The sequence below is a fragment of the Agrilus planipennis genome, unplaced genomic scaffold (assembly GCF_000699045.2).
Source record: "Agrilus planipennis isolate EAB-ADULT unplaced genomic scaffold, Apla_2.0 scaffold71, whole genome shotgun sequence".
Taxonomy (NCBI): domain Eukaryota; kingdom Metazoa; phylum Arthropoda; class Insecta; order Coleoptera; family Buprestidae; genus Agrilus; species Agrilus planipennis.
In genome coordinates, this window is record NW_020439007.1 from 608541 (window position 1) to 630405 (window position 21865).

The 21865-nt window shown below is 34.6% G+C and overlaps 4 protein-coding genes across 7 annotated transcripts; 3 read left to right on the top strand and 1 right to left on the bottom strand.

Annotated features, from left to right (window-relative positions):
• Window positions 1-222: 222 nt before the first annotated feature.
• LOC108732622 (probable low-specificity L-threonine aldolase 2) lies at window positions 223-4627 on the top strand. The gene is made up of 6 exons (XM_018463521.2): window positions 223-657; window positions 1009-1083; window positions 1567-1736; window positions 3090-3310; window positions 3374-3510; window positions 3979-4627. Exons 1-6 carry the CDS (start codon window positions 270-272, stop codon window positions 4266-4268), a joined length of 1281 nt encoding a protein of 426 aa, XP_018319023.1. The 5' UTR covers window positions 223-269; the 3' UTR covers window positions 4269-4627.
• A 280-nt stretch (window positions 4628-4907) lies between these two features.
• Window positions 4908-7290, bottom strand: LOC108732620 (eukaryotic translation initiation factor 3 subunit D). Its single transcript, XM_018463519.2, has 7 exons — window positions 6952-7290; window positions 6622-6878; window positions 6453-6564; window positions 6272-6381; window positions 6073-6211; window positions 5727-6019; window positions 4908-5592 (listed from the first exon to the last, which is right to left on the bottom strand). Exons 1-7 carry the CDS (start codon window positions 7151-7153, stop codon window positions 5020-5022), a joined length of 1686 nt encoding a protein of 561 aa, XP_018319021.1. The 5' UTR covers window positions 7154-7290; the 3' UTR covers window positions 4908-5019.
• A 140-nt stretch (window positions 7291-7430) lies between these two features.
• LOC108732621 (26S proteasome non-ATPase regulatory subunit 12) lies at window positions 7431-9494 on the top strand. Its single transcript, XM_018463520.2, has 5 exons — window positions 7431-7536; window positions 7631-8059; window positions 8125-8398; window positions 8482-8864; window positions 9034-9494. Exons 2-5 carry the CDS (start codon window positions 7680-7682, stop codon window positions 9350-9352), a joined length of 1356 nt encoding a protein of 451 aa, XP_018319022.1. The 5' UTR covers window positions 7431-7536; window positions 7631-7679; the 3' UTR covers window positions 9353-9494.
• A 693-nt stretch (window positions 9495-10187) lies between these two features.
• Window positions 10188-21827, top strand: LOC108732644 (autism susceptibility gene 2 protein). 4 transcript variants are annotated; one of them, XM_018463554.2, is made up of 14 exons: window positions 10188-10761; window positions 11477-11596; window positions 11687-11791; window positions 11890-11925; window positions 13403-13429; window positions 15906-16347; window positions 16407-16776; window positions 16835-17154; window positions 17219-17415; window positions 17559-17720; window positions 18024-18062; window positions 18428-18689; window positions 18831-19180; window positions 19233-21827. In XM_018463554.2, exons 1-14 carry the CDS (start codon window positions 10519-10521, stop codon window positions 19887-19889), a joined length of 3330 nt encoding a protein of 1109 aa, XP_018319056.1. In that variant the 5' UTR covers window positions 10188-10518; the 3' UTR covers window positions 19890-21827. The 4 variants fall into 4 exon arrangements, with proteins under 4 accessions (XP_018319056.1, XP_018319057.1, XP_018319059.1 ...); XM_018463555.2 differs by having other exon boundaries at window positions 18428-18686; XM_018463557.2 differs by lacking the exon at window positions 18024-18062.
• The last annotated feature ends 38 nt before the right edge of the window (window positions 21828-21865 follow it).

The following is a 21865-nucleotide window of genomic DNA, read 5'->3' on the forward strand; positions in this document are numbered from 1 at the left end:
TATGTGATCACATATAGTATATTTATGAACTAAGTTTTAACTAAAAAAGTGAAACGTTATCAGTTATCACTAGAACTATTCCGTATTGTACAAACTATTTTATTTCTTGTAGAAAAATCCTTTTCGCAATGGCATGACGCTGATATAATTGTTGGAAAGGCAATACATACGCATATCAAAACAAGTAATATTATAACAACAACAGTAATATTAGTACTTAATAACATAAAAATATTAAGTCGGTAAAGCTCCTTCACCACTCCTATAAAATGTATTTATACATCAACCGGTGCATTAGTACGTCTTATATCGTCGGACAGTTAGTTCAAAAGCAGTTGTTAACGGTGAAGTGCAACTTTAATAATCGCAATTTCTTTATTTTAACTTTAAATCATAATTATTATAAAAAAATGCCGTACGAAGTTGTGAACGGTTTTTCGAATGGTATCAAAGGAATTCACGTTGTCGATTTAAGAAGCGATACAGTAAGCAAGCCTACCAAAGAGATGAGGGATGCAATGGCAATTGCTGAAGTAGGGGATGATGTCTTTGGGGAAGACCCTACCGTGAGATTATTAGAAGAAACATCGGCTGATTTGTTGGGAAAAGAGGATGCGCTTTTTGTACCATCTGGAACCATGGCTAATCTTCTTGCACGTTAGTTATTTTATTATATTTATTTATTGCATTTCTCATACCGCAAATATGATAATAAACACGTCTTACTTATTTTTTGAGATATTGCAACACATATTCTATATCTCGTATAGCTTTAAATGTTTATCAGAGAAGAGATATGTTTAAAACATTAATGTAATTTTCGTTTAACTTTTAGAAGGCTAACTAATTAAAATTAACACAAGCACTTCCTTTATTATTACGTAACATGGATATTAATTTCCAATTTTCCTAACGAAGCACATACTCAAGTAAACAAATTATGCTAGTAGATAATATTCATAAATTCGTTTGAACTTTATTTTTAATTTCTTTTATCATTTCTAATAGTTCTAACACACTGCAGTAGAAGGGGAACTGAAGTTATTGTAGGAGAGGATAGCCATGTAATTATGTACGAACAAGGTATGTAAATGATAATAAACACAAACAATTATAATAATACCGCCAATGATTACATTTTTCTTATCTAGTGTAGAGTTTTGTAAATTACTTCAGTTGAAAAATAATTGAAATTCTATTTCTAGACAATTTCTATTCTTTCTTTTAAGACATTTTTAAACAAATCAAAGTCATATTGGAGAAAAAAGTATTTTATTACCATAAACAACACTAATACATTTCGCCTTTAGTTTATTCTATAAGGCTTCTTCAGGGCTCATGGTGTTTATATAGAACTCATCCATATTTTCATATAAAATTATAGTGTTTGCAATCAATTTCTATCCTGAAGAAGCCACATAATAAAGGTAAAACGCTGATGATGTTTACAAGAATTAAATTGTTTTTATCTCCAATTTGCAATACTTTTTGTTTCTTCTTATGTTACATAAAAATTAGTCTATTTTCGATTTCGACAAGTTTGACTGAATACACGTTACATTTTAGCTGGTGCCGCTCAATTTGCTGGAGTGCAGTTAGTGACCATTAAAAACGAAAGTAACGGTACTTTCTCTCTAAAAGAATTGGAGGCAAAAATTAGAATAAACCCCGACTGTCATGAACCCGAAACAGCGCTTATTGTAGTTGAAAATACGCACAATATGTGTGGAGGGAAGGTGGGTAAAGATGAAGTAAACTTTTCTAAATGAAATACCCCTAAAAATTGTACTTAATGTCAGTATTTTAAATTACTTTGCAATACAGATGTGTTGCGTTATCAAAATATATTTTCTTTTTGATAAATTCCAAATTTAAACGATGATAATTGCTGTTAGTGGTGCATAACTACATGCACGTATATGCAACCAGCCGTGCATTCAGATAGATATTTAGATCCGCCCACTTACTACAAAAATGGATAATTTTTAATTAAAGATTCTGATTAAATGAAAATGATTGCAAGTTAATTTAATTTGCAAATATTATTTAAGTTGGATGAAATTTTAAAAAATCCTAGGCTCTTATACATTTAAATCGATAATCTTTATAGCATTTCACGTATCTTCTGCCATTTTTCTACAATTTTTAACTGCTATGTCCACGTCTCTTAGCTAAATGTTAAAGAAACAAACATCCATACGCTACAATATTATTGTACATATACAATATTTCACTTTTACATTTTCTTTTTAAACGGAGAATGGTATATTAATTACATCCATACTTATCTTTAGGAATTATATCACGAATGCATACCGACAAAAAATGAATATTTCATTTACTTCAACAGATATGTTAATAACTTTGAAAGTTGTTTCAGTCAGTAACGATTATAATAATAAGTTTAAAACTATGCAGTTAAGTTGGATTAAAACTGTAAAATTAACAGCATAGGTCAATATTTTTTTCTGTTTCCTATTTTCATGGGTGCAATAAATTTGATAACATTTCTTTAATTTTAGATTGCGTTTAAAAAATTGCACAAACTGTTTATGTTAGTATTATTTTACTCGGTAGCAATATTTTGCAATAATTACGAGCACTGTACAGAGTATCGCATCATTTCGTAATATGTATCTGCCATCTGCGTGTACACAGAAGAAAGGGGCAATTACAAATCGTTTATTTAGTTAAAAGACCAATTTATTTCATCACACTCACGAATATTGCAAAATATTATGAGCAAGCATCTTTTTTATTTATTTATTCACTTAAACGAGGATAATGTACTTATGCAAAATTTAAGTTACACAAAATTTAGAATTTTAATTACTGATTGATGTAGTGAAAATATGGTAGATGAGAGAAAATAAAACAAAATATAATGTATATCGATTTTACGTTATCTTCATACGACTGAAAAATATTAGAAAGAAAAGATCCGAGGGATTTATTTTCTTCAGCCTTTACCCTCCAAATTCGTCCCACTTTTGTTCCAAAGAAATAACAAAATTAAAAACCACAAATTTTCGTTTTTTTTTTTTTAATTTTCCAAGATAATGATCCAACTAATCGCTTTCTACTTGTAGGTACTTCCACTAGAATGGCTTGAAAAAGTTTCAAAAATTGCCAAAACTCACAATATTCGTTTGCATATGGACGGCGCAAGAATTTTTAATGCTGCTGTTCAAAGCAAAGTATCTCCCAGAGTTATAACGAAAGATATAGATTCTGTTTGCTTTTGTCTGAGTAAAGGTCTTGGGGCCCCTATTGGCTCAGTATTATGTGGCACCAAAAGCTTTATTGAACAGTAAGTGATCAATGATTTGAAATTGAAAAAAAAAAATCTCAATATTAATTTATTGCTTTTCAGAGCCCGCAGAACTCGAAAGGCTCTAGGCGGTGGCATGAGACAAGCTGGAATTGTCGCTGCTGCTGGTTTAGTGGCCCTCGACAAAATGGTAAATAGATTGGAAAAAGACCACAAAAATATATACAAACTGGCAAAAGGTATGCAAAACAACTCCATTCTTATTTACATACTTAATAGTAAGAAGTTCTTCCCCTCTATCAGTCACTGTGAGCTCGAAACTGTTAGCACCACTGCTTCGAGTGAATGAAAGTGAACAATTTGTTTAATCACTTTCTTTGTGTTAAAAATTGTTTGAAAAACTAAATTTAAAGGAATTGTTTGTAAATAGGTATGCAACACATCGTACACTTCAGCATAAGAAATTGCTGATAGTAACTAAGTAATACCACTTTGCCTTGTGCTGACAGCACTCCTGTTTCTTTTATATATAATATTCGGAAGTAGTGTTAGTGGTGGTAGAATTAAAGATCTTGACATCCTACGTTCATTCAGAAAGAGTGCCGGACGATCGGTCACACGGTTTAACGCGTAGGTGATTAAAACGAGCGCTATAACGTACAGGCATTTTTTTTTACTTATTATAACAATTATGTATTTCTTTTCAGCTATTCATGATTTGAAATCGGACATTGTAAAGGTGGATTTAAAATCAGTCCAGACAAATATTCTTATAGTACATTTGAACACTAACAAACTGGTTGCGCGAGATTTTCTAGTACGACTGGCAACCGTTCAAAAGAAGGATTCCGTGAAGGTGATAGTGAAAGCAGGAAGCAGAAACCCGCAAGTTGTACGATTTGTGTCTTATTGGGAAATCGACGAAAATGATATGGATGCGGCCATAGAAAAAGTTGTGTTTGTTATTAAAGAGTTCGAAACTAGGACAAAAGTATAAAAGAAACGGTGATTTATTGTTAGTAATTATTATGTAAAACCGTACCTACGGCGTTATTCTTTATTATCGTATAAATTATAAGTTATAAAGAAATATAATAAATATGCAAGGGCTGGTTCCAGCATAAGAGTGCAAAGTTATGTAAACCGTTTTTGAATAAATTATATCTTTTCTAGAATGCAGGAAGCAATAACTTTTCAATGGCATGTATATTTAGTTAATTATGTAACAAAATAATTTAAATAATGCCTTCAGGTCTCTAATAATGTACTACAAGTTATCTTAACTACTGTTAATATTTATGTGTATTAATTGGAAATTAAACGGTGTATATCTATTTATAAACTTGTTTTCTGGGATACTTTTTTAATTATTTTAGGCATTAAATATACAGGATGAGCTAATAATGCTTAGTATTCCGTGGAACGCAAAAATGGTCTACTTTAAATGTTCTTATGATAACTTTCAATGTTATCAAATAACTGCAAAAGAAAATCTAAACCTGACAACAAATACCTAAATACCTTTTATTTGAGACTTTTTATGATGTAATAAGTATTAATCACCCTTACCAATTTATTAGTAATTAATTATGCGCCGGGATTCTTATCAGACGATAAAAAAAAATAAAAACAAAAACTCCTACGAAATATTTTAATTATCCTTGATACGACCGATGTTAACAAGTTATGATATAATAAATCATAAAATAGTTTTAATACCGACCTTTTCCTATCCAGATGAAGACAAATTAAGTTCTCTTTGTCGTGTTTGTGTACGGATAAAGGGTCTGGAACGCATTGGAATCCGTCTGGACGTCTTCATCCGACTCACTCTCCCCGTCCGATTCGAAAGTATTATCTGGGATATCGTAAAGTCTAATCATCGGTTTATTCGGATCCTTCATGATCAAATACTTTCCATCCTTTTGCTTCATAACAATGTCGATGATGCATCTTAGAATACCCCAAGCGTTGTCCATATTTAAATTGATTTGGGCGGCGAATTCATGCGGCTTGAATTGTTGCGTTCCCAAAATTACATGACGTGTGTTATCACGCACGTTCACGCGTGAGACGTAGCCGAATTTAATCTGATCGCTGCCAGCCAAAAGGGCTTGCACAGTCCATTTGGCCAATTTACACGCATTATTGCGTAGTTCGTTGGCTAGAACAGCACCACGTTGGGTGTCTAGCTTCTGACGCCATTCGACCCCATTTGCGACCTTCGAATCCCACTCGTTCAAGGCCTTGATGGTGAGGAACTGCAGCTCACCGTTAGGGGATTGAACAACAGCATCATGCTCGCATCTAGCTATCAATACCTGAAAAAGCGGTGATTAATAATACATTTTTACATTAAGCTTTAGGTGCAACTAGAACTAAGCAAAAATTGTGGTACTAGTATCATATTTAAAAAATATACAGTAAACACCTGGGAAAAATTAAATGTACTTACAATTCCTCCACCAAGGTCCCACTTCTTGTAGCGGTATCCAACACTAGCAACTTCACCCTCCTCCTCTTCAGATACAAAAGGATTTGGATGATCAAATTTGTGCTTGGGTTCACCTGATCCAGTCCTGAGAACCTGCTGGCTGAAATTGTGATTGATGAAAGTCGCCTCTAGAGCCAAATTTCTAGGCGAGTTCAGCGAATTTCCATCATCCTGAGGGGGCTCTAAAGAGGTTTCGTTGACCGTCAAAAGATCAAATTCTGTATTGTCTCTCTTATCAAAAAATAATTTATCACCTGAAAATGTATTAATTAATTATAAAAAAAAAGAAAAGAAAGTAATAACGAACCAATTTTTTCAATGACTATGTCCCAAGAGTAATTTGAGCGAGTGCTGCACATAATAGTAGCCAAAATGGCATCTGTGGCATAAACATTTCCTTCATTTTTACTCAAGACACGAATGATAGGGTCATCAGTGGTAGTTACCTTTAAAAATGTAATTAATATGCGATTAAAATGGAACAAATTTTATTTAAAAGGACTTACAGTATGGAAAATACGATCAACACGTTGAAGAGGTTTCTCATTTTTAACATTGACACGGTCATAAGACTTGTCATAGTATTCTAGTTCACCACAACACATTATATCATCACCTATAATAAATAAATAAAAAGTAAGAATAAATAATTCTATTGCTTGTTAACTAAATAACATTACTTATTACCTTCTTTTATACTGGGAAGTGACAATTTTCCCAACCGTGGAAAGTCCATTTCTTCAATTGTAACCCAATCAGGCTTTACTGTTACAGATGCATCACGAATTTTAATTTGGGGCTAAAGCAACAAATAGTAATTTACATATGCTCAATTATGTAATGATAAATTACTTACCCTTCCTTGACCCCATTTTTTCATCTGGTTCTTCCTGTCCTTTTCACGTGCCTTTAATCCCTTCCCCAATGCCTGCATGCCAGCTTGAACTCCCCGTATACCTCTTCCACGCATATTTCTTTGATTGGTCTTGAAACGGCCTCTCTGATATGGAGGTTTCTGAACACGAGTTGTGTCAACCAAATGGAAAGTACTTTCGTCTTCGTCATGATAATATGCATACTGACTTCCAGAACCGAATTGGGACGCGTATTTATCTATTTGGAATAAAAATGTATGTATTACAAAACTAAATGAATAAAGTGTGGTTAAGAAATAATAAAAACTAACTGGCATATTTTTTATCTTGAAATGCAGCACCAGTCCAATCGCTAATTTTTCCTAAACGATCTCCCTTACTGAAGGGCTGATACGGCATATCTTTAAATTGCTCCGGTAATTCACATGGGCCCCAGCCGTTAGGATTATCCTGAATTAAAGGCGGTACAAAATGTGGCGTTTCATCCTCCGATTTTCCATCCGTTAATGTCATTTTGTTGTTAATTAAGCAAGATCTCTTAAATAATCAATACACTAATTTTTTAGCCCAAAAACTTTATTTTTAAGACAAACACGAGCTAACATTTGACAAACGTTTGACAATCGAAAGCCGACATAGATAATAGATCATAGATAATAGATACACAAAGAGTAAGCCGATCAATGGCCGATCCTAATCTATGGGCCGATCAACTGACCATAGATAATTAGTTAATGCCAACTGCAAGGCAAATCCAGGCAAGCAACATAAGGATTAACGATAACAAAAAACTCCCAAAAGTTACAATTTGTGGATGACCGGCAGTATTTGATTATCTTATTACCGTTCCATTATTTCACTTTTCACTTAACTTCGAAGTTTAATAATTTTATACTGTAAGTTTAATAAAATAAGCATTTGAAATACTAGTATAAATAGCTATAAAATTTTCTACATTTTTCATAACATTTCTTTGTTTATTATTTATAGGTTAGTTATTTCTTTGTGGAAGCGTTAATCGTAAAATTATTTTCTCAAGATGGAGCATATGGCTACAGATTCTGGAAAAATTGTAAAAATGGAAGTGGATTACACTTCCACTTGCGATGAAAAAATTCCAGAATGCAAGAAATTAGCTGCTTCTGGTAAACTTCATGATGCGTTAGATATTCTGTTGTCATTAGAGAAACAGACCCGTACTGGGGCTGATATGGTATCAACTGGAAGAGTATTAGTTGCTATTTGTCAGATTTGTAAAGATGCTAACAATTGGACCGCTCTAAATGAACATATTATAACACTATCAAAAAGGAGGGCACAGTTAAAGCAAGCCATAGCAAAAATGGTTCAAGAGTGTGTTTCTTATGTTCATCAAACACCTGACAAAGAGACAAAAGTTAAACTAATTGAAACATTAAGGTACTTTGTATATAAGCTTGTTTTTGCTGATGAGGCTTGTTGATTAATTGGTTTTTTATTAATAGACATGTGACAGAAGGAAAAATTTATGTAGAAGTTGAAAGAGCTCGTTTAACTCATAAACTGGCACAAATAAAAGAGGAAGAAGGCAATATTACAGAGGCAGCAAATATTATTCAGGAATTACAGGTGGAAACTTATGGGTCAATGGAAAAGAGAGAAAAAGTAGAACTTATTCTTGAACAAATGCGTCTTTGTTTAGCCAAACAAGACTACATACGAACTCAAATTATTTCAAAGAAAATAAACACTAAATTTTTCGATGATGAGGGTACACAAGTAAGTTTATTATCATGCTATAAAATGATGTTTAATGATGACTGTTTTTGATATTACCTTAATAATTATTGTTTTATGCATAGGACTTGAAACTCAAGTATTACCGTCTAATGATGCAATTGGATCAACATGAAGGTTCTTATTTGGCTACATGTAAACATTATAGGGCAGTTCTCAATACACCTTCGATTCAGGGAAACCCCGATGAACGTATAGCGACTGCACAAGCCGTTGTTCTGTATTTAATTTTGGCACCTCATGATAATGAGCAGGCAGATCTTACACATCGTGTATTGACTGACAAATCACTGGAGGAAATTCCACTTTTTAAACAGTTGCTTAAACTTTTTGTCAATCCTGAACTCATAAAATGGTCTGGTCTTTGTGAGGTTTATGAAGAGGCTTTGAAAGCAACACCAGTTTTTAGTGGAAATGAACAGGCTAAACAAAGATGGAGTGATTTAAGGTAAAAATTGTAATGTATTAAAACACTATTCGATTTTATTTGTTTTAAATTTAAAGGAACTGTTATTAATTTGTCATTTTTAATGTGTTTAGACATTTTTACAAAGAAAAATTTTAAGCTTGATTTTGATTTGTAGAAATTTATTACTATTATGTGTTTTTGTCTATAGAAATAGAATTGTGGAACACAACATTCGTGTGATGGCGAAATATTACACTCGCATTCGTTTATCAAGAATGGCAGAATTACTGGATTTAAGTATTTCAGAAATCGAAGAATTTTTGTCTAATATGGTTGTAAATAAAAATGTCCAGGCCAAGACAGATCGTCCTTCTGGCGTTGTACACTTTCAGCAATCGAAGGATCCCAGTGATGTGCTGAATGATTGGGCTTATGATCTCTCAACTCTCATGCAACTGGTTAACAAAACTACTCATTTAATTAACAAAGAAGAATGTGTTCACAAACATCTCACTGCACAAGCTTAAATTAATTCGATATCATTAAAATATGTAATATCTTTTTTTTAACTGATGTTGTTAATGAATTATTGCTTTTTTTTAAGTTAATTTTAACTAAGTTAGAGAAATATCGTACTTCGTTTCAATAAAGCGAATGATTTATCAAAAACGTATTATTTTACTAATTATTTTAATTATTAATTAATATTTTGTAAAGGTACTATGTTTTAAACTTGAAGCTTATATATAAACAGCTGAATTTGAAGATAGCGTTTATTAAGGAAAAGTGAGACCTATTCATCCTTTTTGTCCACTATAAACTACGTTCTTATCCGAATGTAGTTATTACTGTTTTAAATATTAAAATAAGGACTTCTTTGAATAAGAAACCAATCTTAACATGTATTCCATAGACTATTGAGTTCTATGATTTTTTTCACTTTTTTTAATTGCAGTATTCCATAAAGATTTTGAGTTCAATAATCTTGTTCAAATTTTATTTTTGTTTTTTAATTTTACTTAAAATTACAANTGCCAACCACAGGGATGTGATCGTTTGTCGGAGCAGTCCGAAGGTACACAGTCCGGCGAGGGAACGCGAAAGTTACAGGTGACTGTTGAATGTCTATCGAATAATTCATTATTTTAAGTTTTATTAATTTTTACAGCAATGTAACAAGTTTAAGTAGGAGCAGTGTCGTTACGGCTCCTCTGACGTGTCCGCCTTCTATAACGACCGCGTCATCTTCTAGTCTGATTACCATGGGTGGTTTTCACAAAAACTTTCAAAACTTTTCTTTATTAAATTATTTTTTTATTATTAGCAGATAAATATTAAATTGTAAACCGATATCACCATGCGTTGGATGCCTGCTGGTATTGACTGGCTGTGTAAATTGTAAATATTGTCAAAAATTGTGTTATTTTTTGTTTAATTTAAATTGTGGGTGTCGTGTTTTGTACATGGTGCTTTTCCAATTTTCGTACGATGCATTTTCACCGGTCGGTGGCAAAATGTTGGGCGAAAACAGGACCGACGTTAGTGTTAGTGTGCGGTCGTTCGTCCGCCATTGGTTTTCCTCCAGGTGTCGATGGTCTTGCTAACAAATACTGAAAAATTCGTGTATGGTGATGTCGTGTTAGAATCAAGAAAAATATGTAATGTAATTAACGAGATGTAGTGTGATGTGGCCATGGACGTGGAGGTAAAACAGCGCAATCGGCGACGAAAGAGGGCCCAGCGTATGCAGAGGGAGAGTAAGGCTAATTCTAAGCACCCCGCCGACTCGGGCGAGGAGGATTCTGAAAGTGCCGTCCTCAGGGAGAAGCCCCAAAGACCTCCTGCTCGTAGGAAAAAATCCAAGGAACCTATTGTCGAAGAGGACATCATTGATGGGTTTTCTATTCTTGCATTTCGTACTTATGATGATTTAGAGGTATGGCTTTTGATATTACATTATTTATATTGTCATTTACAAAATCCACCCCCTTTCTATGCATTTGCTTTACAATTAAACGTAGTTTCTTTGTCTAAATTTATTACATCTTTATTATAATTACAATTACTGATGTGGACCAATTACTAAATTACAATTTATAGATAAGTATTGTAAAAATACTCTTGTATGCATTATCTGTCTAACTATCAGCTCGTGCATTTTAAGTTCTTGTCATATTTAAGTACTTTTTAGGAAAGCAATGAATATAATTACTACTAATAGTTCAGGTTGAAAGCTTAACTCAAAAAAGATTAGATAATTTGAAGTATAATACTGTTAAGTGTTCATTACATTTATCAAAACTTCAAATCAGTACATTAAGCAATGAAATACCTTTGTAACTACTTATATTTTATGTTTTCGTTAAATCTTTTTAATGACTAGTTAAAAAGTAATCTTTGAGTTCGATTAAATTGGATTTATACCTAAAAATAAACAACTAAGTACCTACCTACCTACCTGGGATTTGTGATAAAATACTCAATGAACTTTATCTGTATCATACATGAGTACCTATTATTGTATTAACGTATAAAGAAACCTTTTACTTACATATCTTGATAATTTTAATAAAATATCACTTGTTATTGAAATAAAATTTGAAATTTTTAAAATTTATATTTGTCTTATGTTTGACCTGTTTTATTTTTAGTCTGTGATAAAACTCGCTAGTAAAGACATTAAACGTCTTTTGGAAGATAAAACGCCACGTGTTGAGCACCACCCAAGGCCACAAATTTCGCACCATATCTCGTCTCACCAACATGTTCATGTAAGTGCATTTTTAATTGCAATAAACAGTACATGTAGTTAATTTTTAATAGCTATAGTTATTGTTAATTGTGTCATTTGTTTTTTTCAGCTTGATGCTGGTACCAGTGACGACAGTGGTAGGGCTTCGGAACGACTTACAGGGTCATCATTACCCCCCAGAGATGCTGACAGCTCAAGAGATCGACTTAGCGATGTAAGTTGAAATTATTATTGTAATACTGTCTATTTGAAATTCTTAATCTGTCACTTAATTACCGTCTTTTAATTGTTTCTGTTTTCTTTTTATTACAGACGAGTAGTCGGTGTAGTTCTGGTAAAGGATATATCGTAAGTATCAAATTTTATTTATTTATTTTCCTTTTACTGTTTAACTGTAGAGTGAGAAAGTAATAATTACTGTTTGCGGAATTATTTAAAAAAAAAAGTGTTGTCGTAAATGACCAAGTTCTGTTTCTAGCCATTCAGTAGAATAAGATTTTTACATTTCATTTGATTTAAATTTAATCTTAGAATGTATTTCGAGATTTGTCTAAAGGCGTAAGTCAAACCTAGAGCTACATTTTGATCTTGACTCTTTCTCTATCTCATTTTTTTTTCTTAGAAATTCCCTGAATCAGTCATTTTCGTTTTATTAAAATTTTTGTGAAAACATTTTTTATTTTGAAAATAATGAATCATTTTAAACGATATTTGGGTGGTTCAATTGGCTCAGTTTCTAATTAAAATAATATTAAGTGATTTAAAAGAAAAACGAAAATATAGTGGTTTAGTTGACCTCATAAGTAATCTTTATTTCTTGGACATTTCATAATTGTGATTAGATAATATGAAAACATACATTTTTTGTTCAGATTCCTTTTTTTATTATTTTGTTTATTTACTAAAAAAAATCTTAATTTTTGCCCTTCACTTCTCATGTCTTGAATGTTTTCAGTTCATAAATTTCCCTTATCTCCAGTGCCTTGTGNTTAATTTATTTTATTTTTTATTATTTTTAAAATATGGAACTTATTCATAATCATACTAGACACTCGATAGTGTGAACTGAAAAAAAGCAGTTCACAATGTCGATTTGTTCACTTTAACGAATGTTAACAAAATAAGCATACATACAAATATAAAAAACGAATACATAGTCATTAAAAGGTGCTAACAAAAATACAAAACAGTAATGAAATAACATATGTATTTTGTTAAAGTTTGTTTGCTTCTGCGAATTTTTAATAACACTACCAAATATATCGGGGATTTACATCATTAACGCAACAGTAACGACGAAATGTCGATTTTTAAGGCCAATGGATATTCTTTTCTATAAGCGAAGGTTTGGTATTTTATGGTCTGTTCACGTCATGCGGGGTTTCCATTATGCGATGTTCTCACTGTCGAGTGTCCTTTGTATTTGTTCTAGTCAATAATATGCAATTATTAAATTAGCTTTTATATGTATTGTAAATTTGATATCTGTAACATCCTTTTTTTGTTTATGGTGTAGGTTTAAGTAAATGGAAAAAAATGTGGCGTTAATTTAAAACAGTACAGAGCTTTTTGTCAACAACGAGGAAAAAGGTGTTTTTCATTATTATAGAGAGTAATTAATTAGTTCTTTTAAAAGCAAACAGGAAAAAACAAAACGCCAGAGAAAGGTTATTTTTAGGCGGTTAGTTGTTCATCAACTGGTCAGACGAGCGCTGAACTGTTTTTCCAATTTTTCCATTTACTTTTCCGACGACTTCGAGTCTGTAATCTTTTTTTTTTGTTGCTTCTCCATCCATTAACCGTTTGTTTTGTTTCTCTTTTTCAGTGTGATAGCGAGGGAGATGACGATAAGGTAAGTTTCTTAATTATATCGCATTTTCTCTCCGTTTATGTCGTTGCTTGAATTCGTGCTTTTCCCTTAACAGTTTGATTAACGATTCTCGTTGTTTTTTAGGTCAATTTGTCGTGCCATGTTTTCGAAATTTCAATATTCACTTTTACTTATCTGTACTAAACAAAAAATTTGTGCGTCTGTTTATCCACGGCCTAATTTTCTATTTCGAAGAGCCTTCGTAAACATTAAGAAAGGGTTGCTGGGAGTGATTTAGGCTCATATTTTATTCTTCTTTTAATTTTATGGACCGCAGTAGCAAGAACATGTATGCAACCTTACATACATGAATGTAAATTGGATTGTATGCGTTTTCACAAAAACTTTCAAAACTTTTCTTTATTAAATTATTTTTTTATTATTAGCAGATAAATATTAAATTGTAAACCGATATCACCCCCCCCCTTCAATATATCGTGGTTATGCTCATAGCTTCTAAAGGACACAGAAAGGTCTTATAATTTTTCACATGTAATTAATTTCGATGGTTTTGCATGGTTCAGAAGAAAACATATTCTTGTATTCCAAATAATTCAAACTACTCATAATCATTTTTTGTCTTTATTGATCAACTTATCTTTAGACAACTTTGTTAAAAGTTGGGGAATGTTAAGGAAACTTACAACTAGAGTGGTCAGGGAATATTATTGTGCTTTATGTCATGTTAAATTAATCGTGAATAATATGGAAAAAGCGTGTACTATCTCATTCGAAGAATACAAAAAACGTAGAAAAATGTTCGTACAAAAAATACCAGCCAAATATTCATTTTTTGCACGAAAATATCAAATTCTTCATTAAATAAGACAGGTCAATAATTTCAACAAGAGAGAGAGTCATAACATCTGGTGTATACTTATAAAAAGTTGCCCTATATTCGATTTAAAGTCCCTCCAAAAAATGACGTCATCCATCTATTTGGAGCGCAAGTCTTCGCGCCTGTCACCGGTGTTATTTTTGTCTACTCTTGGTTTTCCCTATTCTTGTAATATATTTGCGAAATAGGTGTCGACTAGCGTGGTACATAATAAGAAATCGTTTCAGTTTTTCTCGCTCGACAATAAACTTTTTTAACTTTTACTTCCTTTATATTGTTCCAGTTCGGTTTTTTTTTTAACAAAACGTGAAATTAATATGTACAGTATGGAACAGTAGCGTGTATGTGTGTGTGACGTGTGTATGTTTTATTTTTGTCGTAGAGCGAATTAAGGACTCTATACAGGGCGTTATATATATATTGTTCTCTTTTTTGCGCGAAAAAAAGTTGATAAGCTAGAGACTTGTAAATATTTCTGCTTGATTTAAAATAAGATTTGATTATATACAGGTATGTGATCGGTGTTGTTTTCGAAAGATTTTTTTTTTGATATGCTGGGTTTCTACGTGAGTTGTTTTTTGTGACTGTCGCAAAATTGCCAAACTACAATTATCGTGAAATTGCGTGTAAACAATGCAGACAACGTGGAGAGCGCGAAAACTGTGGAGAAAGCGCAAAAGGAAGTCGAAATTGGCGATGACGAAGTGACCGTGTTGACCCCTATTTCTCTGTCCAATGCCGATGAAAAAGAGGTACAAAATTTTGAAAAACTGCACAGTATAGCCACTCTATTTTTTTTTTGTTCAAAAACTCAATCTTTGAAAAGATTTAAAGTAGCAATTACTTTTTACTTGATAAAATTCTTTTAATACTGATAAGCCTAATTAATCCCGAAAAGTTTTACTATCGGCAATTTTTTTAATTACATATTTTAATCAAGTATTGTATTTTTTGTAAACGTTAGGAAATTTTCAGTAATCATTTTGTATTTGGAACGAATTTCCTTATTTTCAACTTTTAATTTCGATAACTGCTCGCCGGATTTTTCGACCGTATTCGTATCTGACAGTCTAGTCGTTTGAAGTTTTTTGTGTTATCCGTTTCATAATGTTCGCTTTTATTTGCCTCTTTCTTTGGGGTAACGGGGTAATATTTGTTAAAACAAAAAAAAAGTGCACGGAAAACGAAAAGAAAAACGATGACAACTTGTGTGTCGAGTCGGCGCAATTAAAAAACTACGCTGATCGATATTGAAACACTACATTGCACCGTTTACAAAGAAAAGGTCGCTCTCTCTTCAGCAATTTTAATCCCCCAAAATCATCTGCGAATTGCCAACTAAGCGGGTTTCTGCTAAGAGGGTCGTGAAGACGCCGTCGTATAAAAAGCACATCACAGAAGAAAGAAGACGCTAATGGAAACGTTATCTCGTTCTCAAAATCGGATATGAATAAAAATTAGACAAATATTATTTTAAATGTAATTATGTGATACACGATAAAATAGTGTCCGAAGGTGTTTGCATATAAAAATTATTTAATGCATATATCCAAACTGACGAGAGTCTATTAAATCTATACAGGGTGATTCTGATGTACATAAGTTCATATTTTTTAACAGGGTTCAGATGATAGTTCGGTGATATTCGACTCGGCGCCAGCGTCGCGCAAACACGAGTTCCCTGGTGCTCTCCCGCCCAGTTTGCCGCCGACCAATGGCGCAAGTAATTCGCCGGTTCCCGCACCCACGCCACCCAACCTACCCACGCCGTCGCCCGCGCCTGCGCAGCAGCCTCCCGTGCCCGTGGCGGCCGCTATTGTGCCTCCAATTTCTGCCGCAACCGCGTGCAAAACAGTTACGCCCATGACGGCTACGCCGGAAACCGCGGCCATACCCATGACAGCAACAACTATGCCGCAAGCGGCTGCAGCTACACCCGTCGCCCACCATCCACTTTCGGCCGCTCCGCCTCCCGCTTTGGGCCGGACCGAAAGTCCAGCGGTCGCCACGTCCGCCAATTTGGCCGCCGCTGCTCCCACCCAGCATACCGCAGCATCCACAGGTAATAAATGATAAGAATACAATAGAAAGAATTGTATGTAACATTTGTCTTATTTTAAGGAGGTCATTTCAACCAGTCCACGCCTTATCAGCCCTTGTACGCACCATATGCGACTACGACTTCGGTTAGCTACCCTTCGAGGTCGCCACCTCCCCCGCCCACGATAACAGATCGGCCGGCGATTGTCACGCCCACAACCTCGGTCACACCGACGGCAATACCAACGACCCTTCATCATCCGGCTGTGGCGGTTGTCACCTGTGTCGTGGTCACCGCTGTCGTCTCGAACGTCGCCGTTTCGTCTTCAACGCCCAGTAGCGGTACGTCTTTGACGTCGTCTGTCACCAGTAGTGCCAACCACAGGGATGTGATCGTTTGTCGGAGCAGTCCGAAGGTACACAGTCCGGCGAGGGAACGCGAAAGTTACAGGTGACTGTTGAATGTCTATCGAATAATTCATTATTTTAAGTTTTATTAATTTTTACAGCAATGTAACAAGTTTAAGTAGGAGCAGTGTCGTTACGGCTCCTCTGACGTGTCCGCCTTCTATAACGACCGCGTCATCTTCTAGTCTGATTACCATGGGTGGTAAACCGCCTTGGTCGGGAAGCGTAACGTCCCAGCTCAGTCCGGTGCCTCCTCGACCCGCTCATCCTCCGCCACCGGCTCCAGTGCATTCGTCGTTCCCCCAGCCCATGTTCGCCGCCCCGTTACCGCCCACTGTAACGAGGGCCAGTCCGTTGACGTCGTCACTGTCGAATCAACCACCCCCTAATCCATTTTCTGCTGAAAGTCTCTTTCAAACAAGTAAGCTACCATTATAAATTTAATTTATTTGAATGTTATTTGTGTTAATAAATTAAATTCGTAGATCAAACCGATATGCTTCGACGTGAATTGGACAATCGGTTTTTGGCGGCCCAGGACCGGACTCTGAACGTGGGACCGCCTCCTTATTTACGCACAGAGATGCATCAACACCAGCATCATCACACTCACGTGCATCAACATACTACATCGATCCTTCCACCTCCCCCAACGGCTTCCACTCTGTTCCCCTCACCAATTGTAAGTTGAATTACAAAAAAGAAAATGAATCGAAGTTATAAAAACCTTTGTGCTTTTATTTGACCATGCTTTTTTAAAAGGAACCATTATTAGTGATTAGATGTTGAATGTTATTCTTAAATATAATTTTTATTTTTTGAAAGTTCAAAGATATACCAAAGTTAGGCGGTATTGATTCGCCATTCTACCGTCAAAACCTGGGATTGCCAAGTTATCCCAGTTATTCTCCGAGTCTTCTACATCCGGGACTGACCGGGCCTACTCCGTTTATGCCTCCCAATCATGTACAATCATTTCAACCGAAGGTAATGCCACTTTCGAGATATAACTTTTTTCTTTGCGGCGGTACCATCGCTTTTGCTCTCATTTCATTTATTTTAATCACTAAAAGATAATAACCAATTGTAATTAATTAAGTTATAGTTTGGTTAGTTATTATCAAAAATTAATTCGTATAGTGACACAGTAATCTGAGGTTTCATAAATTTAAACTAATGGTATATTATTCATGCACATTTTTAAATTAATTTTTGCTTTTGTGTTTTCGTTTTTAATAATTTCATGCATGCTTTTGCGCCCCCTTAACATTTCTGTATCTCTGTCCACAGCCCCGCCTTCCGCTTGACCCCACCAAGTCTAAAACCATGGTAGGTACCCTCAGGAGGTTCCTATAGTTTAATTATTGAGCACTTATTTAAGAAATATAAAACTAAAAGCTTTAAAAAGTTTTTTTGGTGTTAAAAATTTCTGAATCTTGACATATGTTCTCACAATAATTTAATAAAAACATTATAGTCAATCAAACTTTCTATGTTATTAATCAATTAACAATAATTGCTTGCCAATCATGTAATGATGATAAGTTAAACCACAGTTATTGAATTTTCTTAATGATTAATACGTATTACGTTGTAAGTTTATTATGGTTTAAACCAAAACGAAATAGAAATACATATTATGTACAATAATGATTGGTAATTAAACAATGTTAATTTGATGTGCGATCGTTTAGAAAACGGGAAAATGGAACGCTATGCACGTCAGAATAGCGTGGGAAGTATACCATCATCAGCAGAAGGAAGCGAAAGGGGCGGGGGCAGTAAAACCTGACTTACTTCGGACACCCTCTCATCTGTTTCCTCCAAGTGCTGCGTCCGCCTTGTCTAGACCTCACGATTTGGCGTTCCCGCCAACCCTCGCGGGTCACAGACCTTCACCTTACGACCAACATCATCCAGGATCCATCTTCGGATCGGCAGCTTCTCATTTAGGTAGTGGTATCTTTATTTTCCATTTTTTTTATGTTTTTAGGTAAAATTATAGGAATACAGAAAAAAAATTATTGATCTAAAATCTAAATAATGATTCCACAGTTACTTTTTTAATTATTACTTACTTTCATGCTTAAAATATAGGGAGTGCAATATCGCCCTTCGCTCGTTATGGTTCGGCAGCAGGATTCAATTCGGGAAGTTCAGCATTCCTAGTTTCGTCAAGGGAGCTCTCCATGGGACCCTTACACGACCCGTGGCGAGGTTTACAGCGCACAGTTCCGACATTTCACCACCCCAGTGTGAACGCCTTGCCTCCAACAGTGTCAGGTCTTGCACCACCTGCACCGTGGACTTTAAAACCTGACCCTGTTCTTGAACAGCAACGTGAACGGGAAGAAAGAGAACGAGCTGAACGGGAGAGACTTAGACGAGAACGGGAAGAACGGGAACGCAGGGAACGGGAGGAGAAACAAAGAAAGTTAGAACAACAGGTAATAAACGGTAAATTTGCTATAAAGACATGCCACTAATTTATTATTTTAGCAACAAGAACAGCGTGAACGGGAACGTCGTGAGAAAGAGCGCCGCGAGATGGAACGTCGAGAGTTAGAGCGCCAACAGGAACGTGAAAGAATGCTCCACCAGCAGAGATTGGTGGAAAGTAGTAAACAACTGATGTCGTCTTCTGTGATGCGTGACCGTTCTCCCTTACGTAACGGCACTCTCGATCATCACGGCGATATACGTGTGAAGGAGGAGCCACGTATAAAAGAGGAGGACCGGTACAATCCGTATGCCCGACCCTCGCACAATCCCATGACGTCCACCCATTTACCTTCTGTAATGGATAGATCGCGGGTTCTACCGCCTACCATTCCACCGCCTTACGCACCAGGTCCGCCCACAACAGCTCATTGGCCTCCCCACTCCGCCGACCCTTACTATCGCGCTTATGAACCGCTCCGTTACAATCCGTTAATGGACGCGGCGATACGAGCAGAGGAGGAGCGAGCGAAACTGTTTGGTATGTATCCGCCTCCCGCGCCGCCCGCTAATCTTCGACCAAAAGATCCGGGTGGTTTGATGCATCTGAGAGCGATGCCCGGTCCTGGACCGCCGTTAACCGTGACTGCCGCGCACAAAATGTGCAACACCGCGCCCCCTCCCAACGATATACACAAGAAGGAGGAGCCGCGATAGCGACGGCTTACGCACGCGCACGTAGCTACGAACGCTGTACATGATCTCATTTCGTGTGACGTAAAGAGGTAGTGATAGAAGGAAAAGGGCGGAGAAAGAGTGAAAGCAAGAAAGATATAGAGAAAGGGACCTGATAAAAGGCGGGTTTGTATCCATGTTAATTCAATGTACGTATGTCACAGTAAGTAACGAAGAAGAAGATTTTTGACCAGTAATTTTGTATTGGCAAATTAAAATATGTCATATTAGTTTGACGCAGTTTTCTAAAAGAAAAATTTAATTTTACAGCTGTCTCAAAGCTAACGTTATTATTTATTTATTTAACATCGTTTGGTGTCATCTTAACTGATTTGTGAGCTTTGAGTTACAGAAGTAAAATAATTATGTATATTTTTAATTGCGTAATAGTGAAGGTGAGTCATAAAAGATGCCGTAGTTTCTTAAAAGCCAATTTAAAAGTTTTTGCCTCAATAAATTCGAGCTAATTAAAGATGAAATGTAAAACTATTAAATTAACTTTTTGATTATTATTTTTTAAATAACTACAATTTTATATCCAAACTTACTCTAGAAAAAAAAATAGTTTAATATCCGAAACATTTTTAACGTTTTCCTTTTGAATACCCAGTACAACTTTGGTTATCTTTTTAGTTGTAGGCTTTTATTCGTTGTCACTATAGCTAAAGGATATTTTATAGTCATGGGCACTGCGGTGTTTTTTGTGATTCGCCCAGTGTATACATTTGTTATTATTATTTTCACTCAAAACTAATAAGTAGTGATGTTTTTTTTTATTTACAACAATTTAAACGATACACAGTACATAAAAAAAAGAATCTTTAAATTGAATACACGATATCAAAAATGGAAATTAAATTACGTGGCAGATAATAGGGGTTTAACTTGAAAGGATAATAAGTGAATTTGTCGAAATTTTTGAGCATATCATTCCTTCGTGAAATGATTAGGTACATAAGCTAAGAGATGATAAGGCTTTAGCCTTTTAATAAAAGTATTATTTTTCATAATAATTAATAGAACGTGAAAAGGCAGAATATCGTGTAGAAAAGAAAACGTGAAACGTGGAAAGTTGATTAAAAAAGGAAAGGAGAATGGGCTGGATTATTTATTGGACAACCAACGTAAATTATGTAAATTATGCACTAGGTATTTAATCAGAAGATTAAATTTTAAATAATTAAAAATTATTAGATTTTAGTATTAAATCCGTCATGATTTAATGAATGAATGTGATGATTTCTTCTTGGATGTTCCTTGGCATATAGTCTAGTAAAATTTTACTTAATTTAGATGGTATTAAAATTCTTGCACTGTCTTGTTTAATGTTGAGTTCAATGGTACATGTAAAAATTTCAAAAATATTTGATTGTCTTTCCATAGTACTCACCGTCAGTGTGAATGTTAAAAAAATATTTTTTAGTACTTAACCAATAGTGCAGGTAATATAATTGATTATCTACATAAGATAGAATATTATGGAAAAAAAATATTATTACCCACAAGTGTATAATTTAATTTATTACAGTTGGTAAGTGAATTAAATATGCCCATTTTCCTTTGAACAATGGGACCTAATTAAGCAAAATATTTTTCTTCGTTGGTAGAGAAAAAAAAAAGTAAAATACTTTGAAAATTAGACTGCGCTTGAAACATACTTGCGAAAATATATAATTTGTAAATAAACTAGCTACACATATTGTGGGGGCTTTTTCTACATAAACAGACAGGAAATATTCCCCAAAAAAATGGTCCTCTAGCCATGTGATCTTAGCGACTCTCCCGCCGGACTATGATAAAAGCGATTTAAAAAAGTAAATAATGTATATTTATTGCTTTATTTATAGTATATGTATATGTTAGCTATTTATTATTTAAAGACTGACCGTTGGGATCGAACATTGTAAATAACTTAAAAAAATCCAGTTTTTAATTATTCATAAAGACATGCCACTAAT

What these genes read in the sequence shown, in the direction of transcription:
- LOC108732622 (XM_018463521.2), top strand. Translation starts at nt 270, where the DNA reads ATGTATTTATACATCAACCGGTGCATTAGTACGTCTTATATCGTCGGA. An exon ending in TGTAATTATGTACGAACAAG is followed by an intron (nt 1,084 to 1,566) that starts GTATGTAAATGA and finishes GTTACATTTTAG; the next exon opens with CTGGTGCCGCTCAATTTGCT. An exon ending in ACAATATGTGTGGAGGGAAG is followed by an intron (nt 1,737 to 3,089) that starts GTGGGTAAAGAT and finishes TTCTACTTGTAG; the next exon opens with GTACTTCCACTAGAATGGCT.
- LOC108732620 (XM_018463519.2), bottom strand. Translation starts at nt 7,153, where the DNA reads ATGACATTAACGGATGGAAAATCGGAGGATGAAACGCCACATTTTGTA. An exon ending in TCAAGATAAAAAATATGCCA is followed by an intron (nt 6,879 to 6,951) that starts GTTAGTTTTTAT and finishes TATTCCAAATAG; the next exon opens with ATAAATACGCGTCCCAATTC. An exon ending in TTGATCGTATTTTCCATACT is followed by an intron (nt 6,212 to 6,271) that starts GTAAGTCCTTTT and finishes ACATTTTTAAAG; the next exon opens with GTAACTACCACTGATGACCC.
- LOC108732621 (XM_018463520.2), top strand. Translation starts at nt 7,680, where the DNA reads ATGGAGCATATGGCTACAGATTCTGGAAAAATTGTAAAAATGGAAGTG. An exon ending in AAACTAATTGAAACATTAAG is followed by an intron (nt 8,060 to 8,124) that starts GTACTTTGTATA and finishes TTTTATTAATAG; the next exon opens with ACATGTGACAGAAGGAAAAA. An exon ending in CAAAGATGGAGTGATTTAAG is followed by an intron (nt 8,865 to 9,033) that starts GTAAAAATTGTA and finishes TTTTGTCTATAG; the next exon opens with AAATAGAATTGTGGAACACA.
- LOC108732644 (XM_018463554.2), top strand. Translation starts at nt 10,519, where the DNA reads ATGGACGTGGAGGTAAAACAGCGCAATCGGCGACGAAAGAGGGCCCAG. An exon ending in GTTCTGGTAAAGGATATATC is followed by an intron (nt 11,926 to 13,402) that starts GTAAGTATCAAA and finishes TCTCTTTTTCAG; the next exon opens with TGTGATAGCGAGGGAGATGA. An exon ending in GGCAGCTTCTCATTTAGGTA is followed by an intron (nt 18,690 to 18,830) that starts GTGGTATCTTTA and finishes CTTAAAATATAG; the next exon opens with GGAGTGCAATATCGCCCTTC.